Below are 26,995 nucleotides of genomic sequence, written 5' to 3'. Positions count from 1 at the left end.
TTGATTAAAGGAACATAGCATCTCTTTTGCTCCCTCTCTCACCCTATGATACACTTGCTCCCTCTTCACCTTCCGCCATGATTGTAAGCTTCCTGAGGTCCTTACCAGAAGAAGATGCTGGGATTACAGAAGAGGCCCTCACCTGTAATCCCAACACTTTGGGAGGCTGAGGTGGGCGGATCACGAGGTCAGGAGTTCAAGACCAGCCTGGCCAGTTGGTGAAACCCCATCTCTACTAAAAATACAAAAAAACTAGCCGGGCGTGGTGGTGGGCACCTGTAGTCCCAGCTACTCAGGAGGCTGAGGCAGGAGAATGGCTGGAACCTAGAAGGCGAAGGTTGCAGTGAGCTGAGATTGTGCCACTGTATTCCAGCCTGGGCAATAGAGGGAGACTCCATCTCAAAAAAAAAAAAAAAAAAAAGGCGCTAGAGCCATGCTTCTTATACAGTCTACAGAACTGTGAGCCCAACAAGTCTCTTTTCTTTATAAATTACCCAGCCTCAGGTATTTCTTTATAGCAAAGAAAAACAGGCTCACACAAGAGGTCTCTGAATCTCATTGGCTCTTGACTCCTCCTCAGGTACCTTTCAGTAGCCTCTCATCTCTCCCACTTTCCCACACAGAAAAATTGCATATTCTATTCCAGTTTCCACCTCAAGTCTTGTATCCCTGACCTCAGCACTGTCTTCAACGACGTGACAGGCTGTTGTTGTGAAAGAGCTGACTGTGTACTCAGGAAACCACAGATTTTTTCCCAACTAGGGCTTTTAGAAGGCAGAGGTGGATTACTAATAGGAAAGAGAAATTATACTACTGCATATTCAATAAAAACGAGCATGCAAATAAAGAACAACAACAAATTAGGTCAGAGGCTATGGTGAAAGGAGCCATTATTATGAAATTCCTGAGGCAAAGCGGGGTGTTGGCCAAGTTCTAGCAGTTTAAAAGCCAAAGAGATCTGTTCGTGAGTTCCCAAATACAAATGCTGGTATCTAAGACCAAGGAAGAAAATATGTAGTGTGTAGGAACAACAGAAGAATTAGGACCCTGGTAAAACAGCTGTGATGAGGAGGAGAGGGCAACTCTGCACAAGATCAGGGGTTCTGACAGTAAGGTCAGTAGGCCAGAGGACTAAATTGTAGACCATAAAAGATTTTTTTTTTAAGGGGAATTATGATTATTGAGGCAGGTAAGGAGAGAAAAAAATCATATTTGAAAATTGGTTTATTTGTATCTTACTCCATAAAAGTAGACAAGTTTTAATATGTTTAGCTTATTTTCCAAAAATTTTAAAAAGAATTTTTTTAAATTAAAAAATATGTATGTATATATTTCAGAAATAGGGTCTTGCTCTGTTGGCCAGGCTGGAGTACAGGGGTGCAATCATAGCTCACTGCAGCCTCCAACTCCTGGCCTCAAAACAATCCTCGTCCCTCAGGCGTGTACCACCACACTTGGGCTGATTTTTTTTTTTTTTGTAGAGACAGCCTTGCTATGTTGTTACACTGTTCTCAAACTTCTGGCCTTAGTGACCCTCCTGCCTTGTCCTCCCAAAGTGCTGGGAACACAGGCATGAGCCACCATGCTTGGCCTGGATTTTTAAAAATGTATATCAGCACCCAGCCTGACATAAATTTAGGAAATTTTGGCAAAGCATCATTTTTCTTTACCCCTAACCCCACAAACAGCTCTTCCCTTGAATTCCTTGTTTCTTTAAAAGTACTACCGTTTTTTAAGTTCACTGGGCTTGAAGAAGCTGTGGTTTTTAGCTTTTCTTCCAACCATCCCCAATGCAGGGGCCAAATCCTGGAAACTCAACCTACTTCATCGTGTTCCTGAATGAAGACATGAACAATGAGCCATCCTGCCTCCTTGAGCTGTCCCCATCCTGGTCAAGCCTTCATGACACGGTCATTCCCCACCACTAATACTGGAAAATGTTGGTAATACAGATCATCCAAATGTTGATGCATTTCATTATACAATAGAAAAGTAAAAAGTCTAAAAGTGTTGGTATGCCATTATGTTCACAATGGCAGATACATGTTTTCCAAAATTTGCATTTTTCCTTGAAAGTTCAAATTTTATCATTGGCAAAAAATGTTGCCAACTGTTTACCTTGAAGTGACAGGCTCTCGTTATTCATTTCCAAAAGATGTCTGTCAAACACCCAAGCCTGAATAACTATTGTGTGTCAATCAGTCTACCAAGTAAAATGATGTTCCATGAAAAAAGTGGCTAGTTCACTTGTTTTCACTCTGATATTTGTGGAAGTGTTTTTCCTCAAGACAACCAGAATTCTCTAGTACACAGCAGAAGTAATGTATGTGTGCTTCTTATCTCATCCCACAGAATATTAAAAAGATGTGAACCCGAGGGACTGAGATTTTTATCGCTTCATCAAGGACGTTCTTAAGTGAAACTCCTATTTTTTTCTGCAAGAACAAAGTTTGGTGCACTACAGTTTGGTGCCAGGGTCTTGATTCACACTAAGGCACCAGAAGATTTCCCAGTATTGCTTTTGCACCATCGACACAAACATCAAATAAAAAGTAAAAAGGCAGACATCTTAAAATTATAATGAAAATAATTTTACCCTTACAGACTCTCCAGACGGGTCTCAGGGACCCCTAGTCTCCACCTTGAGAGCACCTACTATAGACCATGAAAACCCATTCCCAACAGGCCTCCCTCTCTCCAGTCTATCAATACTGCAGACATTTTTATCTCTGGCTTACCCTAGTATCTAGTCAAGCAGAATTTGGGCTCTCCCAGCTGGGCATTTGCCCCTAAAACTCCCTCTGCCCAGAATACAACTATCTATATCTGACTGTTGTTTCAACCTGTGGTTTGCACCAATGGCTGCATAAAAGAATCACTTGGCAATCTTTAAAAAACATATACAGAAAAAAATATTCCAAAGCTGTTCCCTTTAGAGATTTTTACTTAATTTGAATAGGGCCTAGCCTAGGAAAAAATATTTTTCAGTGCTGTCTAGGTGACACTCAGTTGAGACCCAGTGAGTCCCTCTGATGTGCTACTTCCTGAAAGAACATCATTTAGATTCTTTCAGAACGGGTGCACTCCTGCTTTGGACACCTGCAGCCTACTGTTCTCACCTCCTCCATGGCACATTTCATTTCTATCTTGCAGTCTAACTATAGTTCTGTTTATCTCATCTTTCAAATACGCTTCAGACTCCTTGGAGATAGCACCTTGCCTCACTCCTCACTGCATCTTCTGCAGTGCTAAGCATGGTGCCATGCCCAGGACAGAGATTCAACATATGCCATCTATCAATTCATCCATCCATCTATCCATCCATCTATTTATCTATCTATTAATAGAGTCTCACTCTTTTGCCCAGGCTGGAGTGCGGTGGCGTGATCATAGGTCACTGCAGCCTCTAACTCCTGGGCTCAAGTGATCCTCCTGCCTCAGCCTCCTGAGTAGCAGGACTACAGGTACAAGTCACAGTGCCCAGATTACTCTTTACTTTTTGTAGAGAAAGGGTCTAGCTATATTGTCCAGGTTGATCTCAAACTCCTGGCCTCAACTGATCTTCCCACCTTGGCCTCCCAAAGTGCCGGAATTACAGGCATGAGCCACCATGCTCAGCCTATTTTTTAATTGTGGTAAAATACACATCGCAGAAAATTTACCATCTTAATCATTTAAATAGTGTACAACTCATGACACTAAGTACATTCACAAGGTTGTGCAACCATCCCCATAATCTAGTTCTAAAACTTTTTCATCACCCCAAATGGAAACTCCATACCCATCAGCAGTCCCTCCTCATACCCTCCACCCTCCCCTCCCCTGCCCCCAGCAACCACTAACCTGCTTTCTGTCTCTATAGACTTACCTGTTCTGGATATTTCACATATATGAAATCATATAATGTGTGACCCTTTGCATCTGACTTATCTCAATTGGTATAATGTTTTCAAGGTTCATTCAACTTGTAGTATGTATCAGTACTTCATTCCTTTTTATGGCTGAATAATATTCTATCATATAGAAACAATTTGTTTATCCATTCATCCCTTATGGACATCTGAATAGGTAGTTTTACTAAAAAATGCTCACCTTATGATCATACATCAAAGAAAAGCAACTGCTTGCCCCACCATCCTTGCCCCATTTTCCCCACAAATAATACGTGTCACTGAAGAGGAAACCTAAGATTAGCAAGTGACTGCAAACATCACGTTGTTAACTGCAGTAAGGGTGAGCTCTGGCCACAATTCTGTTTATAACATATTCACAACTAAGGTGATGAAGAGTGAAGAGCCTATTCTTTAGACTCTAAAGGACTTGCATTTATATTTTTGTAAATATCAAAGAGAATAAACAAAGTCAAAAGAATTTATTGTACAGTTTTCTTTTCTCATAGAGTCGGCTGTTGTTGCCCAGGCTGTTCTCGAAATCTTGGCCTCAAGTGATCCTCCCACTTCATCTCCCAAAGTGCTGGGATTACAGGCATGAGCCACTGCACCCAGCCAGTAGAGTCACTTCTCTCTAATGCTTGTTTTGAAAATACAAATTTGTTCTAATGCAATTGATTTTAAAAGGAAACAATTTGAGCACAACACAAATTTCATGTTTGTTTAGTGTGTTTCCTCTGAAAGAAACACTAATTGAAGACTCCCAGGTGAACCAAGCCATGCAGCAACAAACAAAACACACCTGTGTACACACTTTAAAACATCTAGCAACCATCTCGGTTCACTGTCTGTTTTGTAAGCCACACCCACTGGTACCTGGTGTTAACAGTCTTTCTGGGAGGCCCATAGCTTTCCTCCCAGCTTTTCACAAAAACTCACAAGCTGCAGCCCTCTAAAGCCTTCATTCATAAATAAACTTCAGGTCTTTTTAAAATCAAAATGTCATATTTATTGTAGTATTTGTGTATTTCATAACCATTAACATGTGTACAACCGTGTTCCTACTTTTTCTTTCTTTTTCTTTTTTTTTTGTTCTTTTTGAGATGGAGTTTTGCTCGCTCTTGTTGCCTAGGCAGGGGTACAATGATGTGATCTCGGCTCACTGCAACCTCCACCTCCCGAGTTCAAGCGATTCTCCTACCTCAGCCTCCCAAGTAGCTGGGATTAAAGGCACCAGCCACCACGCCCGGCTAATTTTTGTATTTTTAGTAGAGATGGGGTTTCACCATGTTAGCCGGGCTAGTCTCGAACTCCTGACCTCAGGTGATCCACCTGCCTTGGCCTCCCAGAGTGCTGGGACTACAGACATGAACCACTGTGCCCGGCCACCTTTTCTTTTTTTTAAAATGTATTGCTGATTAAGTTTTTGAATGTTGCATCTGTTTGCCTCATAAGTACTGTGGTTTTGTTGTGTTATTGTATGGCATGGTGATTTTTTAGGAGAGTAGCATTTCTGTTATGGCAGAACTGACTTATGGTTTTGATTTCCAAATAGAAGCTTAGGTCTAACACCAAGCTTCATGACATGCCTCTTCCTTTACCTTGAGTCAGTCACTGCACTTTCTAAAAGCCTCTCTCCACTCAACTCTTCAAAACCTTTCTTCTCATATCACCATAAGAAAGAATGGCCTCCTCCTCCAGAGCCAGGAAAATCCATGCAAGATTTTCTACACAAAATACAGAGCTACTGTGTAAGGAAATTCATTCTGTTTATTGAACCATCCCCATTTTCCACAAAAATCTCTGATCTTCTTGTAGACCTCTTGTTTATAATATATATATTTTTTCTCCTGTATTTTTTTCTCCTCCCCTTGGGACCTCTTATTTATAAAAGAATAACAACAGGACCAAGGAGACAAGATTGAAGAAATCATTTCTCTAAAAATCCCTGGCACGTACTTGGGCTATATTCAATTTTCTCCTTCTTATATTTTAGAGAATTTATAGGAATCACTAAATAATTTATTGTTACACTTAACAAGATTTAATTGAACTGCTTCAAATGAAAATCATTCAAGAAGAGACAGGCAAGATGACGATAAAGTAAGGAAGCGAGATTTCAGAGTAATTTGAAAACAAGATAAATATTTTGGCCTCTCAATCTACCCAAAGATACCACCAAAATAAAATTCACACTTCATATAAATACAGAGTAACTAATACTCAATGACTATATAGAAACCATTGCCAAAAAAGCCTTCCTTCTGTACCTCACCATTGAGAGGCCACTGGGACTTCTCTCCATACTTCAAACTCCCCTTCCTACCTTTTTCCCTTCAGTAATGTAGACCAAGATGCTAAGATCATCTTCTCTTCTAACCCCTTCAACCCAACTCCTTAGCCTGTCCTCAATCCATGAATGAAACAAGCCAGTTTGGCAAACAAGCCTGTCTGGCAAGGGGAGAGGAAGCAGGAGAAACTGTCAGTCCTCCAGCTCACCCCTGCCATGCTCCCAAACTCTCCATCTGTTGTACATACAGAGTCAGAGCCCAGTTTCTTCAATGACCACCCAGAAGACTCAAAACTTCTTCATTTTTCCCAAAATGTAGATGTGCCTTTCCCTATAAGTCTGAATATTCAGTGGCCTACATATAGCTCATACGCATCTTCATCTTTTTCTAATGAAATTGTGTATCTATGTGAAAAAAAAGGGGCAGGGATGGGACCGGAGCTAGTCACTTTAGCTCCCTGTTTCCAATCATTGTTGGCAGTAAAAACACCCACAGACAACGGCCAAGTCATGATGTCATTCCATCAAGGACCCAGAGCAGCAGAAGAGATATCCAAAAGGACTCATTCTCCAAGACAAGAAGTGAAAACAGCAGGGCGGGAGGGAAGCAGAGGAAGACAGAGAATTGGATACATGGAGAATCCCAGAAGCTTTGCCAGATAGAAGCCTCCGCCCCATTCCACCCCACCCCACCGCTTTTAGCCTGTGCCCCCACCCCGCTGTGGCAGTAGATCCCCACCAGTCCAGGCAGTAGGTGAAGGGGTACAAGAAAGGGCAAATATGTCCAAGGCAAGACAACACTGAGGAAAGACTAGTTCTGGCCATCCAAAGTTAAAAGTCCAACACCATCTCAGGATGGCTTTCGATCTACAGTGCTGTTGGCACTCAGACACCTCTAACATATTAATATTGACCCAAACATCTAACACTGATTGAAATATAGGTTCTATGGCAACATGTGTGCAAAATCCAAGCAACTATGCCCTAAACAAACATTGAAGACACAGCCCTTTCATAAGGAAACAGAACTGGGTGGTTATTAAGTCTGAGTTCTGAAGTTAGAAACCTGGGTTCACATCCCAGGTCCACCCTTCTTTGGCCTTGGGGAAGTCACTGATTCTTCTGAGTCTCAGTTCCCTTATCTATAAAATGGGGATAATAATGGAGCCCATCTCATGGAGCTGCTGTAAGGATTATACGAAGGCAGGTAGCACAGTGCCTGGAGTATATTTAGTGCTCAATAAATGGTTAGATTGCTCTTTTTAATAATTTAAGCTTTACTTAAATTATTACAGATAATTCCTAATTAGTTGCCTTGCCTCAAAGCCTATGCACAAACACCACCATGACTAAACAAATAACAGTTAAAGCTCTGAACTGTAAAAACATCTATTAAAAACTGCAGAATTTTTTTCATCTGCTGGGCCACATGTCATTTGTTGTAATTATTTGATAAAACTGTTTAGTAGCACTGTTTTAAAGTAATGTTGCAATGCTATGAAAAAGAAATCTGGTCTCAAATTTCACAAATTTTGGGTGAGGTTTACATTCTGTCTGGATTAGTAATCTAGACAAATAAGAAAAAATCCTTTTTTTGTGTTTATATCCTCAAAATCAGACACTAAAACCCCTACGTTCCTGCTAGTCATACTAAAAGTAAATGAACATATCTAGAAGAGGACAAATTTTGGGGACACATCTGAATTATATAAACCTGGTTTGATATCAAGTCAACTTCTAATGATTCACCCTCACGATACAGACTTCAATACACATAAATACAGATATATACACATCTGTTTAGGAATTTAGGTTGATACCAAGAGCAAATACTACATTATACTATATAAAATTGCAAACCTCTCCTTCCAGGCTCATAAGCAATATATCTACTGAATAATATGACCTCAGAGGCCTGATTCCATGATCTTGTGGGTTTCTTCAACATGTCTTTGCTAATTTTAGAATAATTCAACATTTGGAGGAACATTTAGACATCCCAAGGCCTGAAATACATAATTATCAAAGTTAGGTCATGGCAGCCATTTGACTGTAGGGGGATTGGGAAGTATCTTTACATTTTTCATTCTTTGAGAACAGAGGATTCAGCCCAGGAGACTGGCATCAAGGGAATTCACCCCATGCTCTCAGTCATCTTAGCAGAAAGGAGACATTTATTACCTAGCAGGTGTCATTTTCTGAGTACTTACTACATGCCAGACACAGTGCTAGATATTTTTATATGTTATATCCTCATAATAAAACTGCAAAACTAAATAACTCTCTATCATCTCATATGTGGAAGGGATGGGATCTGAACTTGGTCAGCCTGGCTCCAAATCTCATATCCCCTTCCTGTCTCAAGGTATTTCTCTACCAGATTGATATTTTCTGTATCCTTGGATAAAGAGTCTGATCTCCAAGAAGTCTTCTTCCTTCTAGGGAGAGTAGCAGGATGCTATCCTGTTATTAGATTCTCCACATCCCCCTATGTGTTCTGCTGAGCACAGGCTCCTAGTGCTTCTTCCAAAGGTCCATCTCCAACAACAAAATGTTTAACATAGCTTTAGACAAATCCACAGGGGCAAAGTTCCTTCTCTCTTTTGTCCACTTTATGTTCTCTCAATCACTGACCTCTTAGCATTAGGTTCAATTTTCTTTAACTTTCAGAAACCTTCCCTTCTAGGCTTCCGAGCCACATTATTTCATCACCCTTGTCCAGGAAATCTTCACCTCACTCTAATATGAGAGAGAAGAGTAACAAATTGAATGCTTTTAACTTCTAAAAATTAGATTTCATTTGCAGACAGCAGAGAAAATAACTCTAGGCAGGAATGCTCATACACCAACATACAGATATTCAGGGTCTATGGAATCCCTTTCTGGTTTCCTTTTATTCTTTGACAGACCAGTGGTTTTGACCCCATTCATGCATTGAAACTGCTCTTATCAAAGTCACGACCTTCCTGGTGCAAAATTATATCTGATCTCTTGCTAAACACAGATGATACTCTCTTCTTTTTGAATTACAGAGTATATAGTTTAGAATTCTATATACTAAAATCAATTTCTCCAGTTACTTCTATAAGTATTTGATTTACATTTACTTCTGACTATAAAAAAATGCTGCAAAAATTCCACATTTAAGTTTTCCCTTGGATTCTGCTTTGTCTGATATTAATATTGTCATACTTGATTCTCATTTGCCATTGCTAATAGATCTTATCCTGTCTTTTTATTTTTAATTTTGGTGGGTCATTATGGTTAGTATTTTTATAAAATTGTGGTAAAAAAACAAAACAAAATTTACTATCTTAGTCATTTTAAGTATACAGTTCAACAGTGTTAAGTACATACTCATATTGTTGTGAAAGAGATCTCCAGATTACAAAACTGAAACTCTATACCCATTAACTCCTCTTTCCTCTGTCCCCCCAGCCTCTAGCAACTGCCATTCTACTTTCTGTTTCTATGAATCTGACTACTTTAGAGGTGAGTCATTATGTTTTAAGATTGTCCTCTTCCTCCTCTTCCTCCTCCTCCTCCTCCTCATTTTTAATAACACAGATGGGGTCTTCTTGTGTTGCCCAGGATGGTCATCAACTCCTGGCCTCAAGCACTCCACACACCTTGGCCTCCTAAGTCCTGGGACTATAGGCGTGAGCCACCATGCCCAGCCAAGACTGCTTCTTATAAACAGTATTTAGTTGGATTTTTTAAAGCTTAATCTGAGTTTTAACCCTCTAGTGTTTAGCTCAAGTGCATTTATTGAGATGACAGACATATATGAATTTGTCATTTTTATTTCATCCTTTTGTTGCATGTTTATGTGCTATATACTTTATCTTCTATGTTGTTATAAAGACCAGTTTTTTGTCTGCTTTAATTAATTTTAGTATTTTGAAAGCTGAAACATTGTTTTTATCTTATAAGTAACTATCTTTTTTGTTTGTTTGTTTGTTTGTTTCCCCAACATGTTTAATTGAAAGAAGAGAGATAATGGTCAACTCTTGAGAAGAACCAAACTCTGGTGCCATCTTGGAAGTGCTGCATCACCTCCTTTTCTTACTTCCTTGAACAGCAATATTTCTGGATTTCTTCTGCAAGCCCCAGGCAGTGCAGGATGCGTTTCTTTTCAGCAGCCAGTTCCTTCTCAGAGAACTGGCCCAAGAGTTTCTGGACAAATATATTTTGATCTTTCAGAAATATGTTCTTATTCACTCCTACATTTGGCACATTCTCCAGGGACCCAGACTTGAAATGGAAGCTTAAATATCTGTTTCGTTTTAGACCAGGCCCTTTTTCTTCAATCCATGACAGTGGACTTTTCTTCTCTGTCTCCAGACACACTGTCATTTTCATATACTGATCTTCCTTTCGCTCTTCACAAGAGACAGCCTGTGAAGTGGCAGACACAAGAGAAAGCTCTCCAAAGAGGGAGACCAGCCAGGTCAGGCGAGAGATGCCGCTGAATGCAGGGAAGCCAAACCGCTCTTCTTCCAATGGGCCAGCTGTGAAGAGGAGTGACCCTTTCAGCAGATCTTTCCCCACCACTTCTTTTTTCAGGAATGCAAATTCCTCCATCAGGAGTTCAACATGCTCCTCGTGCAAGACTTTTCCTTTCTGCTCAGCCAGCTCCCACAGTTCCTGAGCGGCCGCCGACAGTGTCATGGGGTATTCCACAAGGACGTGCTTGCCAGCATTAAGGAACTGCCTGATGTAGTCCTCATGGCTGGAGCTCTCACTGCAGATATAGGCAACCTCCACCTCTTGGCTGGAAAGAGCATCCTCCAAAGAAATCTGCTGGACTCCATCAATGCTCCCAAGCTCCCTTCTGGACACAAAGCCAATCAGGTTCAGGAACGCTGAGGAAGGGTGTGGATTCTGCAAGTCCCTCATCCGCACGGAGCCGGCTCTGCCAACACCAACCACCACCACGCCAAACTTCCTCCTGGGCTCTGTATTCATCTTGGTCTCTTCCTTCGGTCACTTACGCGGGCACCGCTCTCCGTGCAGCCTCCGGGCGCCCATAAGTAACTATCTTTAAGTTATCAACTATACACTGAAGCCCATGTTTCCCTAATTACGTAATCAAGAACAAGATCACTTCCCATTTTCTCATATGCAGGTGTAGAGGCCAAGGGAAACTTCCCCTCTGCAGGTCTGCTGAAAAATTAACTCACAGAAGCGAATTACTTGGGGCAACGGCATACAAACTTTATTAATGTATACACAGGGAGAACTGCAAAACCCCAACCACAGTCAGAAGCTTCTATGCCTTCCTGGCAAAATAGGAGGGAGAGAAGAGGAATTCTGTTAAAGGGATTGCAAGGGAGAATAAATGGATCAGGGAGCAGGGATTATCAGACATTATCTAGTGAAAAGGTCCATTCAGGTGTGGTTACATTCTTGGTCTAACAAGATGGAGAAGATCTCCTTGTTGGGTCTGGATTTTAGGCAGATAAAGAACTTTAACTTCATCCTACGCTTTGGGAGAGATGGTGGCTGAGGACCTTGAGGCTTCTTCAGTTCAGCATGTCAAAGTGCCATATTTGCAGATATGGGCTTCTGAACCCCAACACAGGGATAAGAAATTTAACATATATCGGCCGGGTGCGGTGGCTCAAGCCTGTAATCCCAGCACTTTGGGAGGCCGAGATGGGTGGATCACGAGGTCAGGAGATCGAGACCATCCTGGCGAACACGGTGAAACCCCGTCTCTACTAAAAAATACAAAAAACTAGCCAGGCATGGTGGCGGGCGCCTGTAGTCCCAGCTACTCCGGAGGCTGAGGCAGGAGAATGGCGTGAACTTGGGAGGCAGAGCTTGCAGTGAGCTGAGATCTGGCCACTGCACTCCAGCCTGGGCAACAGAGTGAGACTCCGTCTCAAAAAAAAAAAAAAAAAAAAAGAAATTTAACATATATCACAAAAAAGTAACATGAAGATTCACAGCCTTTATAAAAAGGACCATGAACACATCTTTGACTCAAAGTCAAAATAAAAGTCTAGTTAAGTGATCGCAGTTTATACCAGTCATTTCAATCATTCAAGCAAAGAATAGTATCTGGAATTTTAGCTATCAAGTCAAGAAATCTCTTAGCCCCTGCATAAAAGAGGAAATAATTTTCTAAACGAGTCTATCCAATGTGTCCACTATTTGCCCAATAAATTTTCTACTACCTACCTGTGTAATACCCATGGCAAATTGTATATTCTGGAATCATTACAGCCTTGAACTATCTTCTATCACATTCTTCTGCTACAACTCAAGGCAGGCAAATTATTTTCCATTATTCCCAGAATCAGCTATCATAAGGAAGAAAAGTCTGCTTTAAAAACTAAAGAATATATCCTAAATCTTAATAGACAGACTCTATCTAGATAAAAGGAATCTAACTAGAAGTAACAGAGGGACTGTCTATAGTTATATGGCACACTTACTACTCTGCCCTGGCACTAGCTGTAACCAGAAGTTCAGAAGTGTATCATGAGGATAGGGTATTAGTTTTTCTGACCATGAAAAAACTTACATTTTTTTTTTAGAGATAGGGCTTCGCTTTGTTGTCCAGGCTGGAATGCAGTGGAGCGATCATCATTCTCTATGCCCTTGAACTCTTAGTCTCAAGAGATCCTCCCACCTCAGCCTCCCAAATAGCTGGGACTACAATATTCCATCACCACACTTGACTATTTTATTTTTTGTAGAGGAGAGATCCTGTTTTGTCATCCAGGATGGTCTTGAGTTCCTGGTCTCAAGCGATCCTCCTGACTTGTCCTTCAAAAGTACTGGGATTAAAGGCATGAGTCACCATCGCCTGACCAAACATTTTAAGTGACACAAGAAAGCAACATTCTCCATAACTCATTCTTATATATAAAGCATACGTGAGAAATGGTTAACATGGACATACCTTTGTCACTATTTAAATAAGAAATGAATTGATTAGAGTATTCTACCCATGTCCTTACAGCCACACTGAGGATATTCCACCCAGCCAAGGACCAAACACAAGCTCTTCTTCTCCTTCCTCCAGTGTAATACAGGAAAGAACACGGCTTAGAAGCAGAAGTGTAATAAGTGAAGAGAGGCCTACCCACTCACTGTCCATGTGACGTGAAATATCATTTCCTCTTTTATAAAATGGGAATAACATAATTAACTGTTTCATAAGGCTATTTTAAGGATAAAATAAAATCATGTATTATCAACTGTCTAGCGCAGTGCCTGGCCCATAGTGTTTTAAGAAAACCACTTAGCTTATTTTTCACTGAAGGAACCCACGTTCACTAAGGCAATACATTTACTGATACATTTCATATATAATTGGTTTTTTTTTTTACCACCTTCCTAACAATAACCTGCTTAAACTCTCAAAACATAGGCTGTATTTGAATCTATTCATGTGCTAAGAAATAAATAACAGACTTAGATGAGATATTCATGTAAACATGAGTTTGGTTTACTATGTATCAAAAAGATGTTTTCATAAGAATGCTTCAGGGCCCTAAGTCTCAAGCACGGCCCTAAAGCACTGAGTTAACCAAGGCCCCACTGTGAAAACAACAAGCCTAAAATCCCACAGCTTCACTAAATTTGAAATTACATATGAATGAATAAAGGAATAAGTCAGTTTACTCTCAGGTAATTATAATATCCACTACTTTCTATAATATCTTTGTGAATTAAATTACATTGTGTGGGGAAAATCATATGTTTTCAGAGACAATGCTCCCCCCCACCGGCCCCATCAGGATGATCCCAAACCCTCTCTATCATGTCATTTAGAGTAATTGTCTCGCCTCTCAAAAATCCAAACTAGCTATTTAAAAAATACCAACATTATTCAGAGTCTTTCTTTCTGAAACGCAAGGTCATTTTGTTTGTGTGGTTGCTTCCATTGACCTATAGACAAAGTGCAATTGTACTTCTTACAGGCGGTCTCTCCCAATGAATGCAGCAGTGTATCCGGTGTTGCTTAGTGTAAAGCCACTTCAGTTATAATTTATACCGTGCAGAGAACGGCCTCTGAAGAAGCAATCCACACTAAGGAATAGGTACAGGTACATGACTAAAACTAGAGACAGACAGACTGGGTTACAAGTTCAGCTTCACAAGATATGTGACCTTCATTAAGCTATTTAATTCTCTAAGCCTTGGTTTCCCTTATCTGAAAAACGGGTATTGTAAGAGTATCTAGTCACAGATTTGCTAAAAACCTTAAGTGAGACAGGTAATTCACACTTACCAAGCACAGCACTGCACTCAATATATTCTCAATAAATAGCAGGCTCATTATCACTATTCTTTTTTTTTTTTTTTTCTTTTGAGACAGGGTCTCACTTGTCACCCAGACTGGGGTACTGTGGCATGATCACGGCTCATTGCAGCCTTGACCTCCCTGTCTCAGGTGATTATCTCACCTCAGCCTCCCAGGTGCCTGAGGCATGCACCACCATGCATGACCACCACGCATGACTAATTTTTTGTAGAGATGGGGCTTCGTCATATTGCCTAGGCTGATCTCAAACTCCTGGACTCAAGTGATCCACCCTCCTTGGTCTCCCAAAATGCTGGGATCACAGGCGTGAGCCACGGTGCCTGGCCTTCACTGTTCTTATTATTGAAGAATCATCAATGGAATTTTCTCTCTTCTGCAAAACGAGTGAAAATATCAGCTATTTCTAATCAACATAAAAAATAATCAAAATGGCATAACATTGAAATCTTCAAGAACAGAGGCTCTGGCTCTCTGGGTGTATATCATAATCAGGAATCATGCTATTTATACTACTTAGTCCTCACAGCAGTCCAGAGAATTGGGTATTACCATCTCCACATTAGAGATGAAGGCAAAGCTCATAAAAATACCTACAGCTAAAATGAGTAAGAGTGGTGAGTTAAACACTATCTCCCTGACTTTCAGTTCCTCATATTAGATCATGTTCCCCTCTTAGTGTCTGGTACCAGCGGTCTCACACTGAATATCTGCTAATGAAAACATTAGAAACAACAACAACAAAAATACCAATACGACATCGCCAATGAGTATATATGCTTTGTAAAGAAAGCCTAAGCTTGGCTGGGCGCAGTGGCTAGCACCTGTAATCCCTGCACTTTGGGAGGCCAAGATGGGTGGATCACAAGGTCAGGAGTTTGAGATCAGCCTGGCCAACAGGGTGAAACCCCATCTCTACTAAAAATTCCAGCTACTCAGGAGGCTTGAGGCAGGAGAATTGCTTGAACCCAGGAGGCAGAGGTTGCAGTGAGTTGAGATTGCGCCACTGCACTCCAGCTTGGGCAACAGAACAAGACTCCGTCTGGGGGTGAGGGTGGAGGGCAGCCTAAGCTTATGCCTCATTTACTGAAAACAACATTCAGTTAGACAAACGGCACCATAAACACACAGTTTAAAGAGTCCCTTAATATCTTCTGGCAAGGGTAGATTCCAGTACTCTCTTTCCCCAATCCTAAAAGATTCTAAGTTCTGTAACCAGATGACTTTCTCAGTGTTAAATTACTCTCACCTTAAAAACTGATCCCTCTCATATACTGCTGGTAAAAATGTAAAATAGATAGTCACTGTGGAAAGCAGGTTGGGTGTTGCTTATAAAACTAAACACGCACTTATATAATAACCTAACAGCTATACTCTTGGGTATATATCCCAGAGAAGTAAAAACTTAGGTGCTCACAAAAAAACTGTATACGAATGTTCTTAGCAGCTTTATTTTTATAGTCCCAAACTGCAAACAACCCAAATGTCCTTCAATGCGTGAATGGTTAAATAAGCTCTGGTGCACACTACGGGATACTATTCAGCAATAAACGGAGTGAACTCTTTATAACAACTTGAATGGATCCCAAGGCATTATCTCAAAAGGTTATATACAGTATAATTCCATTTATATAACATTCTTGAAATGACAAAATTAAAGAGATGGAGAACACACAAGTATTTATCAGTGGCCAGGGAACAGTGGAGAGATGGGCACACTTATAAAGGGGCAGCATAAGGGAAGATCTTTTGTTTGAAGGAACAATTCTGTATCCTGATTATTGTGGTTACATATACCATACATGAGACAAAATTGCAATGAACTATACACATACACACACACACTAGTGTGTGTACAAAATGATTATAACTGTACAAGGCATATAGTCTAGCTTAACAACAATGTACCAATATTAATAAACTGGTTTTGATATAACTGTATAAGATGTCACCATTAGGGGAGCTGAGTGAAGGGTACATAAAATTCTTCATGTGGAAGTAGACTCTTGTGAGTCTATAATTATAATTATTTCAAATGTAAGTAAAAGAAAAAAACAAAAGATCCCAAGCAGCTTTGAAGCTCATTCATATGTAGAGATCTATAAACAGCAGAGGAGGACAACGTTCCTCCTTTTATGGGGTTGTGATTTCCCCCAAGTTACTTACCCTAGCAGCAGAACAGAGACTAGATCTCATGCCACATAACTCAAAATGCAATCCTCTGTCACACCTTTTATAATGGGATAAAATGAAGAAGCAAATGCATTAACATATCCATAATATTGGACTTTCAGTAAAGCCATTCCCCCAGTGACAAGTCTTTGGGGTTCCTTATCCAAATGAACAGGGCCTTGAACACATCTAGACACGCAGCCACTTTTAACTCTGCCTGGAAAGGTCAGGGGAGGCTTCCCGCATTCAGGGAAATTTGAGCTGAGTTTGAATGTTGGGTAAGAGGTCACCTGGCAACCTGGAAGGAAAGAGCAATCCAGGAAGCTGCAGGCCTGGACAGCATCCCAGTCTTGGAGCACTACAGGATGAGGATAGGGGCTGTGTAACAGTGCAGGTACCCGTCGGGGAGAGCCAATATGAGCCTGGAATGAAGTGGGTACCAGGTCAAAAAAGTTCCTGGTGCCATCTGACAGGTGGTAACTCTCAAAGCTCAAGGATAGACACTCACTATGCTCACCAATGACAGGGAGTCTCTTAACACTTCTCTTTATACTTTAAGATGCCTACATTATATTTCTCTTCCTCACATGAATATCTTTTGCTAGTTAATATAAACAAGATGTCATGGTTCTCCCAATAAGTATAATAACGTGATGCTTTTGTCAGTTGTTTTTTCTATCTAAGCAAAGCAAGAGATTCTACGTAAAGCAAGTAAAATTAAGCTAGTGATGAAGGATGTCAAAATCACTATTCCAAATAATATACAAATTATAAAGGAATCTCAAGAGCAGGTTGAATCAGAAAAAATACACTATGAGTATGTACTTCCTCAATACTGGTCTACACTCTCAAAATAAACATAGGTCATGTTTTAAGTTAGTAAATGTGGGGAAAAATAAAATTACAGAGGCTGAGTAAAAACACAGACACATCCTACCAAAAGGAACCAATAATTCTTGACTTAAATTTAACAACTTTGTTCACTGTGGCAGTAAAATATTAATGGCATTCAAAGGTGAATTCACATGGGCAGTAATTCAGTCTCTGGAACAGAGTCTTTATTTTATGTCAAGTCATTGCATCAGTAAAAGTTACCAAAAATAAATCCATTTGACTTCCAGTATTTTAGACAATAAATAGGGCCATTTCTCGCAATGTCAAGTTGGCATAGAAATACAGAGGCTGATAATAGTGAAAACCTACATGATATAAAAGAAATGGCCCGCCGTATGCCATAAATATGTCTTAAAACTAACAAATATGATCCTGCTTCTTGTAGTTTTTGAGGGGGCTTCTGTTCTTTGAAATAATCTAAAACTCACAGCATGAGATATATGCTGCCCACAAGATGAGATCAGCTCTCCATTCAGCACTTGAGATTGCTTTAAAAGTGCTGTGGCCCATGACTGATAAATCACTCCGTGATGACTACAGTGTCAAGTACATGCAGCCATGTGATTCCCTGTGTACCTGGGAAGGACAAAAGAAGGCAAGCAATTCAGCCAGGATACAGGGATGCCAACTCAAAAACACCAGGGTGGATCCTTCACCCGTATGTGAAACTTAGTTGCTCTTGGTTTTATAGGACAAGGAGAGAGGAAACCAACTACTTTCACATACAATAAACCATGGGCTCCTTAAGGGTGTCCGTGTCTTATTTCTCCTCACATCCCCAGCTCCTAAGACAATACCTCTCAATAAATGTTTTTTGACTAAATGAATCAAAGGTAGAGTGAATGTATGCATGCATGCTACAATGCAGGAAACAGCTAAAATGTGATACATACATTATTTATTCACTTTTTTTGTTATAACATATTTATCAGGTGCCTATAATGAGTCAAAAATCATGCCAGCTAATGAGAAAGAGAAAAAAATAAATCATATAGCACAGTCCCTGCCCTTAAAGATGTAATAGGAGAGACAGACATGAACGCTAATGACACAAAAAAAGAGGAAGGGAAAAGCATAAAGTGGGATTGTAACACACTTCATGGTTTCAAACTGAACTACTGGTATTGTCGGGGGAGGAGATGCTTTTAAATTCTATCCGTGGAAAGACGCCAGTGTCCTACAGGGAAAATACGCAGAGTCTGGAGGCAGAAGACTAAGTCAGACAGAAGAAAAAAGGGACCTCTTCATATAAGCATCATCATAGTGAGCCTAAAAGCTTTCAAAAATCTCATTTCGGGCTGATTTATTAATATCTGCATTGAAGGCAAGGATGAAAGGAGCATGGGGTGGGAGGCTGGCAGTCCTTAGACCATTAGGAAAACAGTGGACTCCCACAAAGGTTACTTCTCACTTTGACAGGATCTCATAAATCCATGTAAACTGGCCCCCTACTTTAGAGCCGGAGGACATTTTCTCTGTGGTTGCTTAGTCTTAACTACAGGGATTGCTGAAGAGGTTTAAGTCACACTGTTTCAAAGGCACAGTTCTGCTTGAATTTAGGTTCATCACAGTTAATGAAGCAGAAACGAATCCTTTTGCCATCCCAAAAGGATGTCTAGGTATCACAAACAAAAGAATGGAATTTAACCAGGAAAAATCTGAGATAAAAACAGGACATTTGGTCATCCCAGGCTTGTGGCAGCTCACACAAAGGATGCAATGTTAAAAATAGTATCAACAACATTAACACAGAGATGATATCTAGAAACAACACAAAGATTGATTGCATACCTGCCCTGAAAGGACCTTAAAAGAGGAAGCTGTAGAGACCAGGCATGCATATACACAAGTAAGGCAGTTAAACAAACGCTTTACTAGAAAAAAGGGGCTGGGGGAGGTGGGGAAAGGCCTTTGGTCTTGCTATTTCACCTCCATTCAATATCCTTGGTTACAAAGTAGGAGGGAACATGGGACACATGCAAAAAGGTTATTAAAGGATGGACAGAATATTCTCTGGCCTTAGGAAATTGACTCCTGGTTTAAACTTCTCCTTGGGCACTTGGCCCACTTTCGCTGCAGGATTCATTAAGCAAGGAGGCTCCTACAAGCCAGTCTTTACTCTTTGTCAGGAATTCTAAGTTTCACTCCTGAATTTGAACTGACAATGGACAGAAGTGAAATGGATGAATCCAGCTATTGGTATTCGGGGCTCTTAAAATTTAGAATCTCAAATTTCAGGATGACCAATTCCCTTTAAATTCTAGAAGAACTTTCTCTTCTCTAATTGAAGTCCTTCTGAGACTTCTAGGTCTTCATTCCAACCTAAATCCCAGAATAGGGATACAGGTCATACCACATCTCTCTAGTGTTTTGAGGAGAGGTGACAGGCTATACTGACAGTGGCCAAGTGGGTGCCTGCAGAAGCTTCTGAGACCTTCAAATGCAGAAGCATTTCGCAGGGATAGTTTTTCCTAGCCAGACAGAAACCAAAATAGAGTCCAGGGCTGATTGAGAGAGAATTTACTGTTCCCCTCCGTTCTTGTTATGAGATTTTTCATATAAATGAACACACTTTCCTGCTTAATCTTTTATTTAGGCTCTTTAAATTTACACCTCTTTGCCTAAATGAAAAAAGTATGCTATAAAAAGGCTGCTTGGCCCAGGTATGGTAGCTCATGCCTGTAATCCCAGCACTTTGGCAGGCCGAGGCAGGTGTGTCACTTGAGCTAAGGAGTTTGAGACTAGCCTGGGGAACATGGTGACACCCGTCTCTCTCCTAAAAATACAAAAATTGGCCGGGCATGGTGGCGTGCATCTGTAGTCCTCGCTACTCCAGGGCTGAGGCAGGAAGATTGCTTGAACCTGGGAGGTCAAGGTTCAAGGTCAAGGAGTCGAGACGGCGCCACCGAACTCTAGTCTGGGTGCCAAAGTGAGACCCTGCCTCAAAAAATAAATATATAAATAGAAAATTTTAAAAATTAAAAAATAAAATGGCTGTTTGGATGTATGGTTATAAAGGACAAAGACTGTTTCTTTGGAAGAGTGCTATAAAAAGGCAGGTGGTTATTAATTAAGTGAACCAGTGTTTCTCAAACCGTGAGTTATCTTATATTAAGGCTTCCTGAAATAGTTTGTGAAATGATTTTTTTTTTTTTTTAAACAGACTGGAATGGAATTGAGTGGGATGGAATGAAATAGAATGGAAAATAAAATACTGGAATGTACCACATGTTGTCAGATTAGCTATTATTTAGTAAAACTTGTGCCATGGTAGGAGGCCAGAATGATGTCAATTTGACATTCAGAACAATGTAAATGCAATGTTCATATTACTTTGACTACTTCACTGCATTACAATGCTTCAGAATCATTTCAATTGTAATTAGACTAAGTCTCAGAGTCCATAGTTTATAGAGTTAAGACAGATTAATAAACAGGGTGGAGCTTTCACCACAATAGCAATACTTCCTCTCTGAGGCACGGAAAGCCAGCAGTGACACCAACAGCTTGTGAGAGAGGTAAACTCCCTATCCCAAACCATCAAAACCTTACATCTCAATCTCCTCCACAAGCATCTGATTTCAATATGGCAGACTGACCCAATAAACTGTGGAAACTATAAAAAGTGTTTTTACTTATATCTTTAAATAACCCTGAAAATACAAATGTAATGGCCAGGTGTGGTGGCTCACGCTTGTAATCCCAACACTTTGGGAGGCCGAGGCGGGCGAATCACAAGGTCAGGAGATCGAGACCATCCTGGCTAACATGGTAAAACTCCGTCTCTACTAAAAATACAAAAATATTAGCTGGGCGTGGTGGCGGGCGCCTGTCATCCCAGCTACTCCGGAGGCTGAGGCAGGAGAATGGCGTGAACATGGGGGCGGAGCTTGCAGTGAGCTGAGATCGCACCACTGCACTCCAGCCAGGGTGACAGAGGGAGACTCCATCTCAAATAAACAAACAAACAAACAAACAGTAAAATATCTAAGACCAGAAAAATAAGGAAGTGGATTCTAAAATGTTAAGTATATCAAGGTGGGTTTCAAAGTGCCACAAAGCATTATCCTATTTAATAAGAAAATGCTATGCTTCAATGAGGCATATTCCATTTCTCAGAATAAAAGTAATACATCATAATAAAACACATTTACTTCAGTAATTTCCTTAACCAGTATTCATCCATGATTGCTATAAAATTTATTTCACCAATAAAACATGTATATGTGTGCGTGTGTTGTATATATACCAAAAAAAAACCCACAATTTTTTGTTTAATCAATAAAGTCCTTTCTGTATAATTTACTATTTCTAAATCCTTAGTCAGTTTAATTTTGCCTTAAGTAAGGCATAATGTGTTTTAACTGAGACATAATTATCCTGATTGCGGCTCTTTAAATTAATTCTTTTATATTACTAAATTGAAAGCTGGTATATTTTTCAAGTAAATATGATTAAAGCTTATTGATAAATATAGATTGAATTTTAAGTCATTTTAAAACAGTTAAAACCATGGAAATAAATAGCTTTTCATTAATATATTTAAGCTTTACCTTTTTAGCCTTCTAAGCGTTCATCTCTTCATATTTCCTCTCATTATACTTCCCTGATGCAGTGGCATACACACTGTAGGTACTTAAGAAAAAAATTATTTTCTGAATGGAAAGACTACATAAGACATGATAAATTTATTCCAATACCCAATTATAATCCAAGTTATTTATTAAATTTTATTCCCTAAAGCAAATTCGTATTAGCTATATAATCTATGTCCTTTAATCAACAGAAAGCCATCAATCCAAGCATTCAGTATCACATCCACTTGACTATGCTGCCGCCTTGATTAAGCTGCCTGCAGACTGCTGTGCAAGGAATTAAATACCATCTAGAACAGAAATTCAAACACCAAAACTTTGAAAAAAAAAAAAAAAGAAAAACAGGTAACCAATAGCTTTTTCTATTTCTTTTTTCCAAGGGTTCCATTAAATTGTAATATATTCTCTCACCAAAATAAATAAATAAATAAATTGAACCAGTACAAATTACCCCAAAGTTTAATGATAAAAAAATTGAATTTTGTTGCTTTCCTGGTGGAATATCTGAAAGACCAACAGGAAATAATAAGAGAAACCAACCCTTATTGATTCCCTTTCACATTCTTCTTAATTTCAGGCCACCTGCCCCAAATGATAATCTAAATCTTTAGCCAAACTGAGAAAACCAAGTATTTGGCAAGCATCAAGAGCTAATCAGATTTTTCTTGTGTCATACACCAGTGCCATGGGTTGAAAGGGGAATTATTTGGGCCAATTTCCAAAGATGTAGTGAAAATTAAATACACTCCCAGAAGTTTTGGCCTCAGTGTGGCTTATAACCCAAATCAATAGCTTGTAAAATTTCAGATCTCTGAAGATATTCAGAATGAAAAGAATGAAACCTGTTTCATTTTATAGCTAATATGTTTTAATATCAAAAGAAACATAGAAACTATGAAGGACTAGCAACACACATAAAGCCATTATCTTGTAGATTTTTCTCTCTGTGGTTGACTTCACATTTGCAATCCCAGAGTAGCTTGTAAATCACTCAACCTAACATCATGCCAGAAATCCCACTCCCACAGACAAGTACAAAGGGAACAAGCACTTAGGGAACACAAAATAATTTTTATTACCTTAATCCAGACAATAATGAGAAGATAAATCTGCTATGAAATGCCATAATTCACTCACTCACTCACACATGTGTAACACCTATGTGTCAAGCCCTTTACTGGGGGATGGTGTGGCAAACAGAATTGTGTCCGCCCTCAGGATTTATACTTAGGCAGAAGACAAAAGACTGGATACAAATAACTAGAGTTCAAGGTCAAATGTTGTAACTACTATCAGGCTGGCATAAACAAAACACACTAGGAGTCAGGAAGGGACAGAAATTACCTCTAGTTTATGTGATCAGGCAGGGCTTTTTGGAAACAGACCACATTTAAATTGGGTCTTAAAGGATGAATAGGATTTTGAAAGCAGAGACTGATGGATAATTTGAAAAATGAAAAGGGGGGGCGCTGACATTTTCCAGAAGGCTATATGTATGCCAGCCCTGTGCTAGGAGCTTCTGTTTATGATATCTCATTTATTTTCAATGGGAAAGCAAAATGGTATTCAGCTATAGAATTTGGGAGAGGCAAAAAGGCAGTGAAGATTGGTTGGGTGAGAAGGCAGAATGCTTCCAATACTGAGCCAAAAAATCTGAACTTTACTTGAGGAAAAAATGGGAAACTACCAACCATGTTTAGAATGCCAAAAGAGGAGAAGAGAGAGAAGAGAGCAAGAAAGAAAGGGTATTGGGTCATACATATTGCTATGGATAACTGGGACAAATAACTGCCAACCACATTTAAATAATTTTTATGATTGCTTATGTGATGCCTGTATGCTATATTTCATTAAAAGTTTTGGAAGGATTCTAGAAGATAATTTATTTCACCTTCTACTCAATTGAATAAATCCCTCTACATCATCCCAGAGAGATCCTCCAGCCAGTCTCAACACCTGCCCAACAGGGAACCTCACAGTGAGGCCCTGCTATGTGTCAAGGCCTCTGTCAGGGAAGGTGACATTTCTCCACAGCTTGAGAGGTTGCAAAGCATTTCTTTGAGCTAAAATCTCCCTTGCAGCTTGGTCCTTTGGTCCCAGATCACACACAGAACAACATTTTTCCATCTATTCTAAGACATGCTTTTTACACATTTTAACAACTATAAAATCAGAGGGAGGCTTGCCATCAATTCTGCATTATAGCTTTAATAGGCAGCAATTTTTCTTAAAGGCAAATAAAATAATGATGCATTTTATAGCCAGTGGTATCTCAAATGCAATAAAACACAGTAAGATAATATTTTACATAAGGTTGGCCTAACCCCTCTTCAATGGCTAATAGCTTATCTATATTCGACAAGTGTCCTCAAAAGTAGAGATACCTAGCCAAGGTTCTGCAGCCAGACACTCCTCAGCCCAGCAACAGTCTCCCATTTACTAGCTGAGAGACCTTGACCTGACTCACACCTCTTTATAATTTTAGTTTTCTCATCTGTAAAATAGAGCTAACAATGATACCTGCTTCATAGGCTTTCTGTGTGTGCATTACATTGGATAATATGCATAAAGTCTTTTGCACAGTGCTTAACACACAACCAACATTCAGTAAATGTTAGCTATGATCATAATCAATTATCATCATCATCCACCTCGAGATTAAATAATTTCTTCTCTACAATCATCTCCCATATGACATACTTGCTAAAATTTTTGTCTACTTCTGGGTCTACTCCAATTTGTCAACACCCTCCTAAAATATGTTTTGCCAGTTCTCCTGCTGCCTTCAAACCTCCTATTCTGCTATTTCCCTTTTACTCTAAAGACAATGATTTTACTATCTTTTCAGTTCATCTTTATTGGTCACTTTAGTTGTGTCACCTTGAGTATAGTTTTTAGGAAAACTCTTAATTATCACTATTAATCTGTAAAGTACTTACTATGTTGTCACATCTGGCTACAGAAGTATTTTGTTGGAAAATGGACACAATACGCTCTCACTGGTTCGGCATACATATGGTATGGAAGGACAATTACTGCCCTTACTCTTGATAGGCTGTCTCTACTTACACAGCCTAGGTTACAGTCTCTCAGATACAGATGAAGAAGAATGGCCAAGAAAGTATTTGCAGAAGAAATTTTTACAATTTATGTACTCAGGCAACACATGTTGAGACCAAGCATGAATACCAAAATGACAGAACAGCCTACAGGAAGAAGGCAAGGGCAGTTCCCAAACGACAGGCAGTCAGAGCTATTAACGACATGCCTGCCCATACCCAACTCCCCCATAATTCTCTGTTCCTGTTACCAGCTAAATGTTTGTGTCTCTCAAAAATCCATATGTTGACATCCTGACCCCCAATGTGACAGTTTGGAGATGGGGCCACTTTGGTAGGTAATGAGGTTTATATTAGGTCCTGAGGGTGGGGGTCTGTTAATGAGATTAGTGCTCTTATAAGAAAAGGAAGGCAGAGAAAGATCTCTCTCCATGCACAAGGACCAAGAAAAAGCCACAGTGAGAAGGTGGCCGTCTACAAGCCAGGAAGTGGATCTGCATTGTAATTTCAACTTTGCAGGTTGGTCTAACCCCTCTGCAGGTAGGCAAGAATCAACTGTGCAGGTACATTGATCTTGGAAATTCCAACCTCCAGAGCTGTAGGAAATAAATGTCTGTTTTTTAAGCCCCCAAGTCTGTGGCATTTTGTGATAGTAGCCTGAGCAGACTACGGCAGTAATTGGTACCAAGAGTCAGGAAAGAGATAAGAAACTGGTAGCTTCAACAGTAGCAGCAAATCTTCCTGTAACCAATTTGTGTACATTAAGAACCAGGGCCTCTCAGATCTAGGAAACAACTCCAAATGGTATGGAGGCTGGCTACCACTCTATCAACAAAAATCTACTGAAAGTAGCAAGCACAAAAAATACCCCCAAAAAGGGCTGAGTCTTTTGAACAAAGACATTAATTCCCAAAGCAAATCTGTTTGCTATTTAATACAAGGAAAAACGGGTTCTAGGTCCAGTAACCACTAATCCCAACAGAAGGCACTCCCACTGGTCTATTAGGCAGCAATTTCATAAACAGTATATTTTTTAAAATATAAAGGACAATGTGTGACTAAAACAGAGCTTAGGAAAAGGGCAATATCCAAGTCTAACCTTAACAAATGTGAGGATGGGATTTCATTTTAGCTAACCTAAAATGAGAGGGAACAGGGAAAGTATCAAATTAGCAAATTCAGTGGCAGCCTGATACTTCTGTAACCAGGGGTGACAAAATAGTAAGTGCTTTACAGATTGACAGTGATAATTAAAAGTTTTCCTAAAACATATATATATATATATATATATAGTCAAGGTGACAAAACTAAAGGGACCAATGACAATGTATTAAAGAGACAGAAAAAAATCATTATCTTTACAGTAAAAGGGAAAGAGCAGAATAGGAGGTTTGAAGAGGGCAGGAGAATTGAGATATTAGCATGTCACAGACTACAGGCCTCCACTGAATAAAGAGTGGATATTAGTTGAAGAAGAAGTAGACGAATCGAGGGACTGTGAGGAGCTCCAACCAAGCTAAAAATTTTTGCCAAGGTGCAGTTTAAAAAGGAAAATACAATATCTCCAGAATTTTAGTTACCATCCAGCTCAATCCCCTTGCAGTTAAGATGAGGAAAAAGAGACATCCCCTAAGGCCTCAAAGCTAAGGCACCAACAGAACCAAGATGGAACAACACAGGTCCCAGGTCTAGATTCATGACTTTTCCTTCCCAAAAGTTTGTGATCTAGTCCAAGAATAAAAACACAGCTGGAATTATCCCATGAAAAACCAAGGATACTCATGTAAAAGACTGGTCACAATAACAAACCAACTGAC

General features: G+C 39.8%; 2 protein-coding genes across 5 annotated transcripts in view; both read right to left on the bottom strand.

Annotated features, from left to right (window-relative positions):
* Nucleotides 1–26,995, bottom strand: part of DOCK4 (dedicator of cytokinesis 4) — a 485,368-nt gene that overhangs the window by 390,523 nt on the left and 67,850 nt on the right. The gene's annotated exons all lie outside the window — the stretch shown is intronic.
* Nucleotides 10,139–11,203, bottom strand: LOC117073745 (biliverdin reductase A-like). The gene has a single exon (XM_033195058.1). It carries the CDS (start codon nucleotides 11,146–11,148, stop codon nucleotides 10,246–10,248), a length of 903 nt encoding a protein of 300 aa, XP_033050949.1. The 5' UTR covers nucleotides 11,149–11,203; the 3' UTR covers nucleotides 10,139–10,245.

This window comes from Trachypithecus francoisi, unplaced genomic scaffold, assembly GCF_009764315.1.
Source record: "Trachypithecus francoisi isolate TF-2019V2 unplaced genomic scaffold, Tfra_2.0 Lachesis_group4, whole genome shotgun sequence".
Lineage (NCBI taxonomy): Eukaryota > Metazoa > Chordata > Mammalia > Primates > Cercopithecidae > Trachypithecus > Trachypithecus francoisi.
The sequence above is the reverse complement of the archived record's forward strand: the minus strand, read 5'-3'. Positions and strand labels throughout refer to the sequence as shown.

Coding starts and splice junctions, on each gene's coding strand:
- LOC117073745 (XM_033195058.1), bottom strand. CDS start 11,148: ATGAATACAGAGCCCAGGAGGAAGTTTGGCGTGGTGGTGGTTGGTGTT.